General features: G+C 33.9%; 3 protein-coding genes across 7 annotated transcripts; all 3 read left to right on the top strand.

The window, feature by feature from the left end:
* The first annotated feature begins 4,478 nt into the window (after positions 1 to 4,478).
* Positions 4,479 to 7,752, top strand: LOC145556667 (ER membrane protein complex subunit 8/9 homolog). 2 transcript variants are annotated; one of them, XM_081618323.1, is made up of 6 exons: positions 4,479 to 4,655; positions 4,949 to 5,211; positions 6,108 to 6,254; positions 6,374 to 6,433; positions 7,260 to 7,414; positions 7,498 to 7,752. In XM_081618323.1, the coding sequence occupies exons 2-6, from the start codon at positions 5,008 to 5,010 to the stop codon at positions 7,526 to 7,528; spliced, it is 597 nt and encodes a 198-aa protein (XP_081474449.1). In that variant the 5' UTR covers positions 4,479 to 4,655; positions 4,949 to 5,007; the 3' UTR covers positions 7,529 to 7,752. The 2 variants fall into 2 exon arrangements, with proteins under 2 accessions (XP_081474449.1, XP_081474448.1); XM_081618322.1 differs by having other exon boundaries at positions 4,480 to 4,655; positions 4,965 to 5,211.
* An 883-nt stretch (positions 7,753 to 8,635) lies between these two features.
* On the top strand, positions 8,636 to 12,216 carry LOC145556666 (uncharacterized). Of its 4 annotated transcripts, none has more exons than XM_081618320.1 (9): positions 8,636 to 8,812; positions 9,882 to 10,013; positions 10,097 to 10,195; positions 10,290 to 10,397; positions 10,699 to 10,833; positions 10,974 to 11,072; positions 11,417 to 11,575; positions 11,685 to 11,740; positions 11,854 to 12,216. In XM_081618320.1, the coding sequence occupies exons 1-8, from the start codon at positions 8,689 to 8,691 to the stop codon at positions 11,702 to 11,704; spliced, it is 876 nt and encodes a 291-aa protein (XP_081474446.1). In that variant the 5' UTR covers positions 8,636 to 8,688; the 3' UTR covers positions 11,705 to 11,740; positions 11,854 to 12,216. The 4 variants fall into 4 exon arrangements, with proteins under 4 accessions (XP_081474446.1, XP_081474445.1, XP_081474444.1 ...); XM_081618319.1 differs by having other exon boundaries at positions 10,965 to 11,072; XM_081618318.1 differs by having other exon boundaries at positions 8,637 to 8,812; positions 10,956 to 11,072.
* A 2,564-nt stretch (positions 12,217 to 14,780) lies between these two features.
* Positions 14,781 to 17,753, top strand: LOC145642385 (LIM domain-containing protein WLIM2b-like). The gene is made up of 6 exons (XM_081693552.1): positions 14,781 to 14,941; positions 15,074 to 15,326; positions 16,213 to 16,312; positions 16,440 to 16,489; positions 16,582 to 16,671; positions 17,317 to 17,753. The coding sequence occupies exons 2-6, from the start codon at positions 15,192 to 15,194 to the stop codon at positions 17,554 to 17,556; spliced, it is 615 nt and encodes a 204-aa protein (XP_081549678.1). The 5' UTR covers positions 14,781 to 14,941; positions 15,074 to 15,191; the 3' UTR covers positions 17,557 to 17,753.
* Positions 17,754 to 17,796: the final 43 nt, after the last annotated feature.

Raw genomic sequence — 17,796 nt, 5'->3', positions numbered from 1 at the left:
AAACGGCATTATATGACCTCAATATGTATCCCATAAAATTTCAAAACTTTTCGACACCGGGCACCCGAAACCTTCAAAATTTCTCAAAAAACCTTCAAGACTTTTCGACACCAGGCCCGAAACTTCGGAAATTTTTGACTTTTTTCGCCTGGAAATAAAAATTACCGAAATGTTTACCATGGTCCCTAATACCCTCCGGGAGTCCAATTGAGTGGGTGGAACCATCCAATTTGCCTTTAAATGACCAATTTACCGGGTTTACAACTTGCACCGATTTCATTAATACAAGCCTACCACGAACATTTATGACAACAAATAATGATCATATATGGTTCTAAACGACATTATATGACCCCGAGATGTATCCTATAGAATTTCAAGACTTTTCAATACTGGGCCCGAAACCTTGAAAATTTCTCAAAAAACGTGGATATTATCCTTCAATTTTGGAATTTTTTGACTTTTTTTCGCCTAGAAATAAAAGTTGCCGAAATTTTTACCATTGTCCCTAATACCCTCCGGGAGTCCAATTGGGTGGGTGGAACCAACCAATTTGCCTTTAAACGACCAATTTACCGCTTTGCAAGTTGCACCGGTTTCATTAATTCAAGTCTGCCAAGAAAGTTTATGACAACAAATAATGATCATATATGGTTCCAAACGGCATTATATGACCCCGAGATGTATCCCATAGAATTTCAATACTTTTCGACACCGGGCCCGAAACCTTCAAAATTTCTCAAAAAACGTGGATATTAGCCTTCAATTTTGGAAATTTTTAACTTTTTTTCGCTCGGAAATAAAAATTGCCGAAATTTTTACCATTGTCCCTAATACCCTCCGGGAGTCCAATTGGGTGGGTGGAACCATCCAATTTGCCTTTAAACGACCAATTCCCGGTTTGCAACTAGCACCGATTTCATTCATTCAAGCCTGCCACGAAAATTTATAACAACAAATAATAATCATATATTGTTCTACACGGCATTATATGACCCCGAGATATATCCTATAGAATTTCAATACTTTTCGACACCGGGCCCGAAACCTTGAAAATTTCTCAAAAAACGTGGATATTAGCCAAATTTTGGAATTTTTTGACTTTTTTTTTCTCGGAAATAAAAATTGGTGAAATGTTTACCATGGTCCCTAATATCCTCCGGGAGTCCAATTGGGTGGGTGGAACCATCCAATTTGCCTTTAAACGACCAATTTACCGGTTTACAACTTGCACCGATTTCATTAATTCAAGCCTGCCACGAAAATTTATGACAACAAATAATGATCATATATGGTTCCAAACGACATTATATGACCCCGAGATGTATCCCATAGAATTTCTAGACTTTTCGACACCGGGTCCGAAACCTTCAAAATTTCTCAAAAAACGTGGATATTAGCCTTCAATTTTGGAAATTTTTGACTTTTTTTCGCCCGAAAATAAAAATTGCCTAAATGTTTACCATGGTCCCTAATACCCTCCAGAAGTCCAATTGGGTGGGTGGAACCATTCAATTTGTCTTTAAACGACCAATTTTTCGGGTTTACAATTTGCACCGATTTCATTAATTCAAGCCTGCCACGAAAATTTATGACAACAAATATTAATCATAGATGGTTCCATACGGCATTATATGACCCCGAGATGTATCCCATAGAATTTCAATACTTTTCGACACCGGGCCCGGAACCTTGAAAATTTCTCAAAAAACATGGATATTAGCCTTCAATTTTGGAATTTTTTGACTTTTTTTCGCCCGGAAATTAAAATTGCCGAAATGTTTACCATGGTCCCTAATACCCTCAGGGAGTCTAATTGGGTGGGTGGAACCATCCAATTTGCCTTTAAACGTCCAATTTACCGGTTTACCACTTGCACCGATTTCATTAATTCAAGCCTGCCACGAACATTTATGACAACAATTAATGATCATATATTGTTCCAACGGCATTATATAACTCATAGATGTATCCCGTAGAATTTCAAGATTTTTCGACACCGGGTCCGAAACCTTTAAAATTTCTCAAAAAACGTGGATTTTAGCCTTCAATTAGGGAAATTTTTTACTTTTTTTCGCCCCGAAATAAAAATTTCCGAAATGTTTACCATGTTCCCTAATACCCTCCGGGATTCCAATTGGGTGGGTGGAACCATCCAATTTGCCTTTAAACGACCAATTTACCGGTTTACAACTTGCACCGATTTCATTAATTCAAGCCAACCACGAACATTTATGACAACAACTAATGATCATATATGGTTCGAAACGGCATTATATGACCCCGAAATGTATCCCGTAGAATTTCAAGACTTTTCGACACCGGGCCCGAAACTTTCAAAATTTCTCAAAAAACGTGGATATGAGTCTTCGATTTTGGAAATTTTTGACTTTTTTTCGCCCGAAAATAAAAATTGCCGATATGCTTACCATGGTCCCTAATACCCTCCGGGAGTCCAATTGGGTGGGTGGAACCATCCAATTTGCCTTTAACGACCAATTTACCGGTTTACAACTTGCACCGATTTTATTAATTCAAGCCTACCACGAACATTTATGACAACAAATAATGATCATATATGGTTTTAAACGGCATTATATGACCCCGAGATGTATCCCATAGAATTTCAAGACTTTTTGACACCGGGCTCGAAACCTTCTAAATTTCTCAAAAAATGTGGATATTAGCCTTCAATTTTGGAAAATTTTGACTTTTTTCGCCTGAAAATAAAAATTGTCGAAATGTTTACCATGGTCCCTTATATCCTGCGGGAGTCCAATTGGGTGTGTGGAATCATCCAATTTGCTTTTAAATGGACAATTTACCGGTTTACAACTTGCACCGATTTACCGACTTACAACGACCAATTTAATTAACTTACACCAAACCCGAATTGAACCTAAATTGACTTTAACCCATTTTAACTCGTCAAAACCCAAATTTAACCCGACCCGTTCCTAACCTGACCTGAATTTAATTAACCCAATCTGTTACAAACCTAACCTGAAACTGACTTGTTACTGACCTGACGTAAAATTCAACCCGACTTGTTATTGACTCGACCCAAATTTTACCAGACCAATTACTTACCCGACCTAAAAATTCAACTCGATCTGTTACAAACCTGACTCAAAATTAACACGACTTGTTATTGACCGACCTAAATTCAACCCAAATTGTTCTTAATCGATTTCAAATCACCTTTAATGCAATTTAGACCTCCTTATTATTGTTGATCAAAGCATTTTGTCTAGAGAGACCAAGTCGGTCTAGGCCAACAAAAGAAAGGAGCATCATCCTCAAATTTAAGAGTTAAATATAGTATATATTTGTTGTATGGTCAAAGGAAATAATTATATTCCTAAATTATAGACTATAGTTCCCTAATATATTGTTATATATATTATAGTCAAAGGAAATAATTAGCTTGATAAAAATGATAATTATCTATTTATAGTTAGTTGAACCCGAATATGACCTGACTTGGAAATGACCCGTCTTGATTGTAACCTGCAAATTATTAACTTGAACATAACTCGACTTGAATCCGAGAATGATCCGACTTGGAAATGACCTAACGTGATTATAACCCGCAAATTTTTGATTTGAACCGAACCCGACTTGAACCCGAGAACGACCCGACTTGAAAATGACCCGACATGATTATAATCCGCAAATTATTGACTTGATCTGAACCTGACTCAAACCCGAGAATGATCCAATGCAATGGAGTGAAAAGTGAGGGGACGGAACTTAAATTATTTTTGCTGAACTAAAATTATTTTTACTGATTTTCTATTATAAATTTTCTTTATGAAAACTAAATTTTACTGAACTGAACTTATTTTTGCTGAACAGAATTTATTTTTACTGAACTGAATTTAATTTTACTGAACTGAACTTATTTTTACTGAACTGAAATTATTTGTACTTAATATTATTTTTTTAAGGTGAAGAGAACAAGGCCTTACAAACGATTTATACAAGTTTATTTTATTATTTTTTTTAACAAAACAAATAATACAAGGTTTTGTGTGTGAAGATAATATTTGGGAAAAAGAAGTGTAAATTTAAACTAATACTTTATACTATCAAAAAAAAAAAAAAAAACTAATATTCTGTACTCCCTCCGTCCCTTTTTTACATTCCTGCTTTCCTTTTTGGGTATTTCAAAATTACATTCCTCATTTCCTTTTTTAGTAAGTATTTTTTCTTCTTCTAAATATCCCAAATTATCCTTCTTTTTCTATTATGTAATTAATGCTCACTCTTACTTTCCTATTCTCACTCCTAATTTTAGATGAATATGATTGGTTCTTAATTTTCTAATAGGATGGATTTTTTTTTTTTTTTTTTTTTTTTTATTTTATTTGGAAAGGATTGATAACATGATATCATAAAAAAAGGGACAGAGGGAGTATTTAGTTTGCTCTGAACCCTTAAAAAGTCTACGAACCAGCCCCATTTTTTTTTATTACTTTATTAGACGGATCTATTCCTTTAATAACTGTGACGGGTCATAGGGATTTACAGAATTGGTCTCTCTCAAATTAGTGAGATATCCATTGAAGCGCACTCAACGTTCTCCATTGAAGCGCTGTTGGCGATCTCCGTTGAATCTAGTTCTTGTATCCCCCATTGAAGCAACTTCTGAGGTAAGTTGTTTGTATTTGTTATCATCATATCAAATATCCCTAAAATTATGAGATCGATAATTGAATCAAATATCCCTATAATTATGAATCAAATTGTATTGCACAACACTTTAATGTTAGGATATAACTATGAAATTAGAGGTCTTTTCCTGGATTGATTTGGACTTTTGGAGCAGAATGATGAGAGTCAGTTATTGATAGGGATGATTGAATTGCTTAATTAGTTTGAGTGGTTTGCTTATGTAATTCACAGTAATTAACTAAATTCGAGCTATTTGACTTAATTTATATAGTGTGATGATTATGTAGGTGTGAATTGAAGTAAATCGAAGTCAATTGGTGTTAAATTATTATGGGGGATTTGATGTATGAAATTGGGCAAAATGCGTATATAAAGCTAGTGCTACACACCTTAAAGCATAAGGAGAGCTCTGTGAATGGGGTTTTGGTTGGCCGCTTTGATGGTGGCAAGGGTGTGGTCGAAATTGTTGACGCTGTCCCTCTTTTTCATTCTAACATTGGTCTTCTCCCTGCCCTTGAGATCGCCCTCATTCAGGTAACTAATCTTTTTGCATATACTTAGTAACCTAACGGGATTGATTAACATCAATTCATGTTAATTTTTTCATGTTTGAAGCCTTAATGCTTGATGAGGTATATATATAAATAGAGTGCCAATATATGGATCATCTAGGGTTTCCAAAACTAAAATTCAGTAAATTTTTAGTTGGTATTTGTTGGTGTTTTCTGAAAAATAGGAATATGCTTGAGAGGTACATTGAGATGATGACACCTCTAATATCGTCCAGTCACCTCATCTGGCTTGCTTCAATTCATCACATTGAGTATAGTCAGTTTTAAATGGGATTGCATTCTTTTAGTAGGTACTTTGAGATGATGACACTGTAGTATTGGCTTGCCATCTGGCATGCTGCAATATATTAATCATGAGTATAGTCAGAATTAGATGAAATTGCATCCTTTTAGTGCTTATTCGTGATGGATGTTTAAGATCTTCTGGTTTATATGCCGAGATATTTAAAGATAGCTTAATAAAGTTTTCTTGGGTAACCGATCTTTTAATTCCTGCTAAGCATATCCAAAGTATCTTTATGACTATACTCAGTCGAATTTGGCTACTTTGTGGTGTTGTGGCCGGAATGGTAAATCTGTTTAAATAGGGATCCTCCTCATCCCTGACTGTCTCCTTTAGTAGCCCCTCTTTGATCAGTTGCATCATGGCCTTTCGGAAATCATCTATGGTATTTATAGTGATTGACATATTTTTTAGTTTCATTAATCTCTAGGTTGTATACTGCTGGAGTCCTGGTTTTCTTTGCTTTGAGATTGTTACCTTTTCTATTATCTATGTTTTTCTTTGTTTGTTTATTTTTATTTTTTAATTTTTAATGTAAAAATGAATATGTACTAATTTGATGTCTGCTTAATTAGATAGAAGAGCATTATGCTAGTCAGGGTTTGAGCTTGGTGGGTTACTTCCATGCAAATGAAAGATCTGATGACAACGATCTTGGTAATGTTGCCAAGAACATTGGAGATCATCTTTGTCGATACTTTCCTCAGGGTGGAGTTCTTTTGGTATGCATGTTGACCAGATGCTGACTTGAATTTCATTGTCCTTATATCTTCAAAATTCATGGTGAAATTCATGCTTTTAATTGGATCAATGCTAATATATATACTTTTTGATTTCTTAGTTGGACAATAGCAAACTGGAAGCGTTACCAAAAGTGAAAGATCGTAGCCCTGTAATGCAGGTAACTTTTTTTCTTTCTTATTATGGAACACTAGTAATTTTTCCATTTTACTTTGTGATCCTCCCTCTGGATCTGGAGCTGTTCTGTTTGTTTATTACTTTGAAGTTTGAACCAAATTTGTACTTTGGCTCTTGGATGATAATTTGAGGCTTGACATTGCACAGTAGAGGTTTTTGTGGGATTGATGTATGATCTGTATATATGCACACTCCCTTCTTTAATTTTGTTGTCCTGTGCTGTTCTTGGTCTGTTTTCAAGTGATTGTTCTAGTTATTCATCATCACTCTGTGTAGTTGACTGCATATAACTTCATATATACATGCATGTTTTGTGAATCTGACGGGGTGAAAAGGAGGGGGTATTTCATTATGCATGCTGATTTGAGCTCGCAAAATGTCCAATTTACATTTATTAATATCTCATCCAACTGAATTTTTTTATTTAATGTCAAAGTGCCCTGTTCACTATTCTGTTTAATGAACTAGGTTTCTTAAGTAAAAGATAGGGCTTCACCATTGTGTGTTGTCGCTTGTCTTAGTTTTTTGTTGAGTTACTAAAACTTGTACAAACCGACCCAAATAAACAAAGCTTAGCCAAGTTTCATGTTAAAATTGTATGTAAAAGGTGTACCATATAGTGGTTGTCTCATCAAATCCCTTGTCTTGGTTGTTGTTGATGTAGTGGTGCTTGCCATGACTCCGTTTTCTGAGTATCTTTGTCAAGCTCTTTGTAAAGCTCTACCGATTAAGTTGATCTTTATTCTTGTATACTTGTATCTTAGAAATTTGATCATCCTCTCTTATTACTTTGTGGGTTTATTGTACAGCTATATTCAAAAAATGGTTCCACATGGAAAGTAGAGGAGAGTAATCGGCTGGTATTAAAGGAGCCATCAGCAAACATAATATTGCTGGACTATGTATCAACTCAGAAATGGGAGGACATTGCAGACTTTGATGATCACCTTGACGACATTAACAAGTAAGTTCATGTTATTTTACTCCCGTAATATTGTATATTGCTAAGAAAATGAAGTATAATTCTGATTCAATGTTTTCTTGCAGGGATTGGCTAAATGCTCATTTATTTAAGTGAGATTTTTAAAGCTAGACAGCATTCATCTGAGTATGTCCTGTTTAATTTTGTATGCAATTTGGAGCAAAGGAAAATTAAACAAAAAGATGAATTATAGGTTCAGATCTTATGAATTTTCTCCTTGTTTTTGAGCTTAATTTTATTTGGTAATTCTAATGAATTATTTGTATTGCCTTTTGGCTTTTTTTACATTGCCAATAGCAGCTAATCAGGATTTTGACAAACTCGTATTTGATGATTTGCATGCCTTCACTTTAATTACTCTTTTAGTCTTCTGCTGTATCACTTTTGTTGATTTTTTTTTTAATCGAAAACTAGAAAAGTACAATAGTTAAATTTAATTTAAATGGTTGATGTATGTTAAATTTCCTTGCTCAAGGCACCTACATATGATCTACCTAATACATCTCATCTCTCCATGATGAGAATTGAACTAATCCCCAGGTATTTGCTAGCTTAGTAAGAGGATGGGACTGCTCACTAGATTGGGTGTTGCTAGCACTCCGGCCTTAACTTAGCATTTTAGCAACCAAGTTTTTGCCACCTTATTCGACCGATAGCTTACAAATATCTACTTTGTCTAACAGCCAAGTTAGTCACCAACTTATTTGATTAGTGAAGGTTGAAGGTAAATGAACTTTTTTTCAAAATAATATCAAAACTAGGATTAGAGAAGGGATAGATATCATATGTAAAAATTATTTTGATTAGTTTAGTCGTTTACAACATGTAATTTTGACTTCAAAAAGCGAGTCATAAGAATATGTTACAACCTACAAGTGTTTAAAAACAGAGGATGTACAATAATACACCAGTAATTAGATACGCCGTATAATAATACTAATCGTCAAAGTTATAAAGACAAGTTTTCCGAAAGATCAAAACCGTACTCCCAAAAAAAAAAAAAAAAAAGAATGAAGTAGAAAGTAGGATTATGGATGGTCGAGCTGAGCATATAAATATATTGCATTTTAGTCAATTACGCGTCGTTTAGTATAGAGTTAGTTGATGATAATAATATGGACCAAAAATGAATATTTAATACGGTATTTAACTCGTGATTCACGACTGGAATGGGGTATAAATTGTTTTCATTACCTTTCTCTGACCACACTAAAAAGTAGTCCCAAATTTGGTAAAGCAAAAAATAAACAGAAATCATGAGTTTTGGGAAAGAAGCTCCACCATTGCCAATGTATGAACGTAAAGTTCTAAGACATGTTCCTGCTATGGTTAGAAGACGATATGATCCAGATCTTAACAGCAATTTTGATGCAACTCAAGGTATGTACTACTTCTTCATTGTTGCAATTTTTTATTTATATAGCTAGATTAGCTCAATATATACTACCTCCTTTACAGGTTACGTGCAACGATTAGACATTTTTTCTCTCTACTTTATGTCAAATCGTTGCCGAAACCTGTAACGGAGGTAGTATATAGTTATTCTTCATAGTCTCATGGGATCAGATGAGATCCTTTTTACTAATAAATTGGGAAAGTTGCATTTATATCTTCCTTATCTCAATCTAATTTTTGAGTTGTCATTGAAATATGTTAAGTAAAGGAAAAGTGATAGAGCATTCAAGGAGATAGACTTGTATCCATGGAGGTCAACGGGTATGAAATTAAAGGGTTAGGTAGGATTTTAGAGTAATGAGTATTTCGTTTTTCCAACTTGCAATTATGAGAGTAATACCATTTTAATTGTTTATCACATGATTTTAGATGAAGTCAATGATCTAGGTAAAGAAGATGGGAGAGGCGGGTAATTAGTTTACTAGGAGTACATATAAATTTTTATGAAAGGGAGAACTGGAGAAGACTTTTGATCAGACTTTCACCGTTATGGAGTAATTTTCTAGTTCATTTAATACGGAACAAATACTTACGGAGTGTAAGTATGGAAAAAATATCAAGGGACACGTAAAGGCTTTTTCTTTTATAGTTTGAATTTTACAATATTATAACTTAACTTTAAAAATACGGAGTGCTACGGAGTGCATATCTTTATCAAATAAGTCAATTATATTCTTAATGGCTTGTTATTTAAATTTAAAATTACTTTTATAACACGTTTTCCCTACCACGAAATCAAATAATTTGAGTAAGTATGAAAAACTAGCCTGGGTGTGCAAGAACTTTTTCATTGAATGAGATAGCTAGTTAAACTTTTCTTATTATGGAGTGATTGTGGTATTAAATAATGTAAAACATGATTAGAGGTATCACAAAGATTGTAGTAAGAAAGAAAACGAAGTCAAGTCTTAGGATAGTTCACTAAATAATGGAAGTCAGCCTTTAATTTCAATCTTTCATCCTCTGAGTTTGATCATCATCCTCAAATTTATAGGTATGCATTCGAAACATAGTAATAGCGAAAGTGGAGGAGCCAAAGATGATGCAAACCTTGCAAGCATTATCAATGTTTGTGTTGAAGATAAATTTGTAGATGATGGACATGGAAAATTTGATGATGATCAAGGTAAACAAAAATATTCATTGTTAAGCTAGCTTTTCATTAACCCCAAGAATCTAGAGTCACGGAAATGTATACTTTGTATGTAGGTTCATTATGTTTAGAAGATTGCAAAGACGAAGATAATGGAATTGTGGATGGAAATACCCATGAATACATTGTGGATGTCAGTGTAAGAAATATACAGGGTATGGATGAATTCATGAATATCGTGATTCTAAGGACCCTGTAAAATTAAGAACAGAACTATCTAATTTGAAGTACTTATATTAATATATGCAGGCTTGCATATAGAAGATAGCGAAAGTGAAGGTGATGGAACTGTTGTGGATCTTGATGTCGAAGATAAAATTGAGGATGATGGACAAGCAAATTTTTTTGATGATCAAGGTACGCGAAAGATTTACATTGTAGTGTTATAAGCTTCTTATTAACCCTACAAGGTAGATTAACCAACTATTCTCATCATTACGATAACCAAATTGTAGATGTGATCCTTGATGAAGATTATTTTGATGCTTAGAACTTAATCCTTTGTCTTAGTTGATTCCTGTATTAATTATTATTACCCGGCCACTGACTAGAACACGAAATGGGACAATGGTTGATACACTCATACAACTAAGATCAAACTAACCATATTGTGAAGATTTTAATAGAACCCTGAAATGTATACTATATATACATGTAGGTTTGCTTGCAGAAGATGGCAAAAGCAAAGGTGATGAAACTAAAGCTGCAAATGTTGCTAGCTATTATGTGGATATTAGTGTTCGAGATAAAGTCCAAGACAATGAACTTATTGGAAACTTTGACAATAAACAAGGTATGTAATTATGCAAATAAGAGCACATCTAGAACGAACTTTCAAATGGAGGCTCAATATAATTTCAAAGAGCTCATGATCATAATATATATATATATATATATATATATATATATATATAGGTTCTCAAGTGGAAGAAGATTGCAAAAACAAAAGCGATGGATCTATTGATGCGATTGTTGTTAGTGCCATAGATCAGCCAGTAGAAATTGCTAATGAAAACTTTGACGATAAACAAGGTATGCAATATTGATGCAATTCTGAGGAATTTGTATCTTTAGCTAAGTCTGTTCCAACTTCTTTGATTATGTTTACTAGATTGATGCAATTATGTGGAATTTGTGAGTATCTTAACCATTTTATAACTCCGTACCACTGCATGTACTTGTTTGTGGAAATTTATTAAGAGGAAGTTGGAACAGAGTAAGTAATAACAAATCTGTTTTATGTTTTGATAGAGGTTTATGCATGGTGGAGCAAATAAAACAATAATAACAACTAACCAAGCCTTAATTAGTTCCAAAATGATGGAACAAATGCAATTGTTTATTAGTATTACTAAAAATTTCAAGCATATATGCAGAATTTATCCAAGGAGCATTGGAGAATACAGTGGAACAGGACGGCTACGATTTACGTTGTCCCATTTGCAAGCAGTATTTCACCCAAACAATGATTTTGAGACGAAGGGAAGACCGCCAACCATACAAAACAACATGCTTTTCCAGTTTAGATGCTTTATGTAAGATTTAAGGCCAACCATCTAAGCCTGATTTTCCCTTTCTTCCGCCTTTTTATATTTTTATCATCGCATCATCTAACTAAAAAACCTGATATTATTAACCTTTCAGTTTGTAGCAACCGGTGGTAGTTGTCTAAGGACAAACAGTCTCGTGATCTCATTTTGGTAAGTTTCCTAGCTCTAAAATATATGACTAGTCTTAATTAGTTTGAGGAAATGCAAGTTTATTGCTCTCATCAGTAACTGATCTCTATGTATTTGTTGTTACGCAAATAAAGGCATTGGTATGAGTAATATGCGAGCTGATGAGCAAGCTCCATCAACATACATCGGCGGTGTTGTGGCGAACCCAGTGTAGCTATCTACAGCTTAGAAAATGAAATCTCTCGTGGATAGATATAATGTAACGTTTGGGGGTCTTGTAGGCTTTGCCAAACCCTCTTTAGTTATCTTGGCCTTTCTATAGACTATAATGGTATAATGATTTGTTAGATATAAGCGAACTATCAACATACGTCTGGTGCATCACACATCCACACATGTTTAACTAGTATTTTTTATCAATTATACCTTTATACATGTGGTACATAACACATGATTTCTTTTGAGAGGATGAATTACGTAATGTGTTGTTGTTTAAATGTATTTTTAATTTTTTATTGAAAAGTATTGAAAACCTAGCTAGCCTTAAAATAAGAGTGGGAAAAATTACTTCACAATGGTTCTAAAATATTACTCCGACTTCGTATAATAAAATATTTTCTTAAGGTAAAAAATTTTTCTTTGAAAAAGTTTAAGCGGCTCCATCTTAATTAACTTAGGTGCAATGCTAAAAAAATACAAAAATATGATTAAAATTTTGGGTGATATTTCATGTGGTGCATCAAACTTTATTGTTATGAGTGTTGCCAATTAAACTTGTAACATCATGTTCTTCTGTACCATTTGCTATTGAATTCACTCAAAACTTTAATGAGCACAAGATGAACAAGATATTATCATGTTTAGTGAGTAATAAGTACAAACCGAGTACATACATGCAAAAAATTTCAAGCCGAGTCGAGCACGCACCCTTCATAAGGGTGCGATCAACTCAATTGATTAGCATCCTAAATCATGCCAAAAAAATAATGAAAAAAAAAAAAAAAACAAAAATATAAAGTCGTGCCTACAAGTAATTATGTAAAGGAATCAAATCAATGATAATTAATTATAAGTGGGGCAATACTATCCCCTCAATATGCTCAGCCAAAAAGAATAAAATGAAGAAAAAAAAAAGATATTCTCCACTAATAGTCTAATACCACGGAGTTTTAATCATGGAGCTAAGGTGCCAAGCATAAATATGCATGCAATCTGCTTATTTGACAATAAGGAATCCTTATTCCATCAAATCATATACGAGTATAACTAAATCGTTTGCTCGATTATGTCATTCTATGCTGAATGATGTTCCGTATAATGGTATATATTTAATCAAATGCTACGTATATATTACCTCTTTCGATAGACATTGTCACATTAATAATTTTATTTATATTAATGTTATGACAAGTAAATTTGATTTACATTATGTCGCAATCTATTGATTAGATGATCATTATATTAACGACATAAAATGACGATGCAGTCCTTCCTATGTACATAGAAAATTCTCTAACAGTCACTTCCTTCTGTGGCGTGTAAGCGGCCAATTGATTCCCAGCGGCAAAGTCGTCAAACATTCCTTCAGATCTTGGCCGCCTGTAAAAATATCTTTGACTTTGGATATTTCTTTCCTCCGTTATTCTACATATAAAATAATTGAATGTAAGGGCGTGTCCTCATTGACTGAAGCGAGCTGAACTGAACTGAATTGAACTGAACTGAACTGAAATGAAATGAATATTTTATAAGAGAAGGAAATTAGGAGATGAGCTGAACTGAACTGAACTTATTAAAGCTAAATTGAATTGAACTAAACTTATTAGAGCTAAACTGAACAAAAAATAATCGTATCAGATTGAACATGCCCTAAAATATGTCAACTCGACTCAAATTAACAAGTAAGGCTCCTTGTTAGTGAGTCCCATATATAGATACTCGTATTAGATATGGGACAAATCTGGCTCAGGTCGATATTTAACTAGGTGGTTTAATTGTTTTAATAGTTGGTAAATTACTTTATTCCATGTTAAAAGCCGTTAATTTTGGTGGAATCGTGCAGTATGATTGATTAGAAAGCTTGTTTTAACCGTGAAGAAATGATTCATTGGCACTTTAACTTAGGTCCTACTGTCCTAGTACATTGCTCCAGCTGATAATTGCATGTGAAATGAATAGACATAAATGAATCCAATATGCTTGATTGCTACTATAATCCTCAGTTGTGAGTTTGTGACTGTACTATGATGCCCAAAAAATGTAGGCAATGTAAAAGTGAAGAGTCTAATGTAAAAGTGAATCTTTTTTTGTTGGACTAATAGTGTAGGCAATATAGCTAGCTATATAACCATAAACAGTGAAGATACTATACTGATATCAATGCCATGAATGTAACACAAATGCACACGTCACATATATTTACTTTTTATTGCGATTTTCGTGTTAGACACTTTTATAAAAAAAAATACTTCGTAAGAATTAAGAAAATTATTAATTTGATTAATGTGAAAGTACGTAGTGAAACCAAGATACAAATCGACGAGTACATACATAGAGTAATAGATAACTTTTAGACCAAATTGTATTTTAAAACTAATCCATTGAGTCAAAATGACATCTCTAACTTACTATAGTAATTTTAACAAATGAATTACTCCACAAGTAATAATATGTAACACAATCACATCTAGATTACCTCTATGAAGACAATATTGATAAAACTAATTATTTGAATAGATACAAATCGCTAAATTACATCTATAAGGAAACACATAATGGCATAATGTCCATATCCATAGTCACCCTAAAACATCAAAGATGTTTCCATCTCTTTGTAAAATTGTAAATGTCTTATACCATGATACATAGACAGGATCACAGAACTCCATGAATAATTGAACTTTCATGAAAACCATAATTTTCTTAAACCCCCCCCCCCCACCAAAAAAAAAAAAAATTATAAAAAGCCGCGCATAAACATTTGATTATTGATATTCAAGTAGTAGTGGAGCCAGGCAAGGTTTGGTGTTAACTTTGCCAGATTTTTTTTTATTTATCCCATCTTTTTCGATTCTTTCTCTCTCCTTCCTTCCTTCTCTAACTTTCTCTCTCTTCTTCCTCCTTCCATCATTATCATCCTCCTTCTCTACACCCACCTGCTTCTGTTCTTCCCTTTCTCTCTCCTCTTCACCATTTCTTCTTTCCAGATCCCTTTTTTCTAAGGTTTCTATTTCTTCCCTAATTTTAAACCCCATTAAAAATTGCATACTTTTACCCTTTATTTTCCTTTAATTGTTTGTTTTTTGATTGTTTTTTTGATTTTTGAGTTGACCCACTTTTGATTTTGGTGTTCAGATCAGCTTGATTGTTGCTGGAGGAGAGAGAAAATCAGGGAGAGGTTTTGGGTTTTGGTGATTGGTAGGAGGAAGGAGTTTGTTAGATCTGTTAACAAGAGGGAGGAGGAAAGAAAACGATGTCGTTTACAGGAACTCAGCAGAAATGCAAGGTTTGTGATAAGACTGTTTATGTGATGGATCAGCTTTCTGCTGATGGTGTTGCTTATCATAAGTCTTGCTTCAAATGCAACCATTGCAAAAGCAGGCTTCAGGTAATCCCTTTTTATTTTATTGCTATCTTAATTACTTAATTTTGATTAGATGTTTTTTTTTTTTTAATTTTTTTAATGGCAGTAAGACTTAATTTTTGTTGCAATTTTCCAATATTGTATTGTAATTGAGAATGTGGGGAGTTGGAAGTTTTTGCCTATGACAATCAAAGCTTTTCTGGGTTAAAAAATTTAAAGCTGTTAGTTTTGTTGTGCATGTGAATAATTTGATTTTGTTGATCAATTATTTTTATCTGATTTATTTATGTCATTTTATGAGGGTATTTTTGTCATATGGATGTCAGCTAGCTAGGATGTTCAATTGGTCTATTTGTGTAATTGTGCCTTCTTTGGACCAAAAGAGAAGGATAATTTGCTTCTGTGTAGATTGGTTTGGTGACTTGTTATTGAGCTATTTGAATGTAGTCTGTAATGTAGCTCATATGACTCAATTTAGTGACTCAAATGTGTTTTTAGAACAGAACGATCCGACACACATACTTTTGTACGAATTATATAGGAGAAAGTAGATGGAGGAGTCAAGGATCAGGATATTCTTTTAGACCTTAGAAGAAGAATAAATGTTGTTGTATTAAGACTTTTAACATCAACGAATTTCATTGATGTGAATCTTAGCCATTTTTGTCTGGCTGGTAAGCTTGTTCTTCGACAATTCTTTATATGTGTATGTTTATGTATACTGTTAATGTCTTGGTATAGAACTATAGATGAAAGTGTCGTATACTATATTAACAAATGGTAAGTGAAGATTTTAGCGTTGCTATTCGTGTATCGTGTAAGTAGTCTTCTTGTTATTTGGGTTTGTACAGCAGTATATGGTTGAGGTGGTCAGTAATAATGGCTAATGTATGTTCCATCTTGCTTGCAGCTGCACAGTTTTTCTTCAATGGAGGGTGTTTTATACTGTAAGCCTCACTTTGAGCAATTGTTCAAAGAGTCAGGGAACTTCAACAAGAACTTTCAGTCTCGTATGATTTCTTTCAATTCCTTAAACCTGATATTAAGATCAAGATCTTTATAGTTTTTGACCATTTAACTGAATAATGGAGTATTTTCTTGTACTATTTAACTGATCTGTATATGTTATTTCAACAGCGCCTACAAGACTACTAGCTGAAAAGTCACCTGATATGAAGCCTGAGCTGGTAAAATTCTCCTCCATTATCATGCTTCTTTGATAAAAATGGGCGACCTAGTTGTTTCTTCTCTGATATCCAATAATGCAATTTGGTCTCAGACAAGGTCGCCAAGCAAAGCCGCGAGCATGTTTTCAGGGACTCAAGAAAAATGTACAACTTGTTCCAAAACTGTTTATCCCATTGAAAAGGTATTGTCTTTGTTATTAAATTTGCACTTCAATTGGTCTGGTTTAGCAATTGTTTATTCATCTCAGAGTTTGATTGTGTAACACCCCCTCCTCCCTTTACACCACAACTGAAGAGACTGGGAAGAAAAAATAAAAGAGGAAGTCATCAATCTCATTTCACTGGATTGCCATTGTTGTACTTTTTTTTGAAGTTTTGTAGTCAAGATGAACAAACATACAGGTGAAAAATGTCACCCAATATATAAGCTGCGCGTAGTTGAGGCCATTTCTATTTTATTTAGACTCTTCATGGAACCTACCTTAAGAACATGTTTGATTTTTAAAACTGACTTGACTTGGACTCTTTCCATGTGGCTTAGTCATTGCTTGGAATGCATACCTGTGTCCGACACTAGAATTAACGTCTGAGTAACATCTATGTTTACTGCTTCATAAGCCTTCATTGGGTTTCATGGTCTGTCATGGTAGTGTGATTTGAGTACCTAGTCCTTGGCTATCCAAGGGTAGCTAAAGATATGCTTGTTAGTTGTCACCTTTTGCTCATCCTTTTTAAAGTCGAGTCTTGTTTCTTTCGTGCATGCGTTTTTACGGATATCTTGGTTAACTTTTCCTTGGTCATTGATTTTATATGCAAATACCCATCAGGTGACAGTGGAAAACCAATTCTATCACAAGTCTTGTTTTAAGTGTTCCCATGGTGGCTGCTCAATTACCCCTTCAAACTATGCTGCCCTTGATGGAATTCTCTACTGCAAACATCATTTCTCACAGCTTTTCAGAGAGAAAGGAAGCTATGCTCATATTATGAAGTCTGCTTCAATCAAGCGAGCAGCAGCTCTGGTTCCTGAAGGCGTTGCAGCTGCTGTTCCAGCTCCTGAATCTTGAGTGCCTGATTTTTTTTTATTTTAAAAATGAATTATTTGGATAGTGTTGCCTTCTTCCTGTGTGACTACCGTGATAAGAAGTTAACAAAAGACTTTTGCCTCTCTGTTTTGTTGTGTATTTATCGTTCATATTGACTCTGGTGTATGCTTAAAGTGAGCTTCGTGCTCTTTGTAACGCTTGGAGGATGAATTTTCTCATATAGTTCTCTGTTAACCATTGCATCAAGAAGAGAAACTAAAA

Source organism: Chenopodium album, chromosome 8, assembly GCF_948465745.1.
Source record: "Chenopodium album chromosome 8, dcCheAlbu1.1, whole genome shotgun sequence".
Classification (NCBI taxonomy): Eukaryota; Viridiplantae; Streptophyta; class Magnoliopsida; order Caryophyllales; family Amaranthaceae; genus Chenopodium; species Chenopodium album.
Note: the sequence above shows the minus strand (reverse complement) of the source record. Positions and strands in the feature narration are given on the sequence as shown.

Bases quoted from the DNA above. Each gene is read 5' to 3' on its own strand.
- LOC145556666 (XM_081618318.1), top strand. From the start codon at position 8,689: ATGAGTTTTGGGAAAGAAGCTCCACCATTGCCAATGTATGAACGTAAA. The intron at 10,196-10,289 runs GTATGGATGAAT...TAATATATGCAG, and splicing joins CAGTGTAAGAAATATACAGG to GCTTGCATATAGAAGATAGC. The intron at 11,576-11,684 runs GTAAGATTTAAG...TTAACCTTTCAG, and splicing joins TTCCAGTTTAGATGCTTTAT to TTTGTAGCAACCGGTGGTAG.
- LOC145642385 (XM_081693552.1), top strand. From the start codon at position 15,192: ATGTCGTTTACAGGAACTCAGCAGAAATGCAAGGTTTGTGATAAGACT. The intron at 15,327-16,212 runs GTAATCCCTTTT...TCTTGCTTGCAG, and splicing joins ATTGCAAAAGCAGGCTTCAG to CTGCACAGTTTTTCTTCAAT. The intron at 16,490-16,581 runs GTAAAATTCTCC...ATTTGGTCTCAG, and splicing joins CTGATATGAAGCCTGAGCTG to ACAAGGTCGCCAAGCAAAGC.
- LOC145556667 (XM_081618323.1), top strand. From the start codon at position 5,008: ATGGGGGATTTGATGTATGAAATTGGGCAAAATGCGTATATAAAGCTA. The intron at 5,212-6,107 runs GTAACTAATCTT...CTGCTTAATTAG, and splicing joins TTGAGATCGCCCTCATTCAG to ATAGAAGAGCATTATGCTAG. The intron at 6,434-7,259 runs GTAACTTTTTTT...TTTATTGTACAG, and splicing joins ATCGTAGCCCTGTAATGCAG to CTATATTCAAAAAATGGTTC.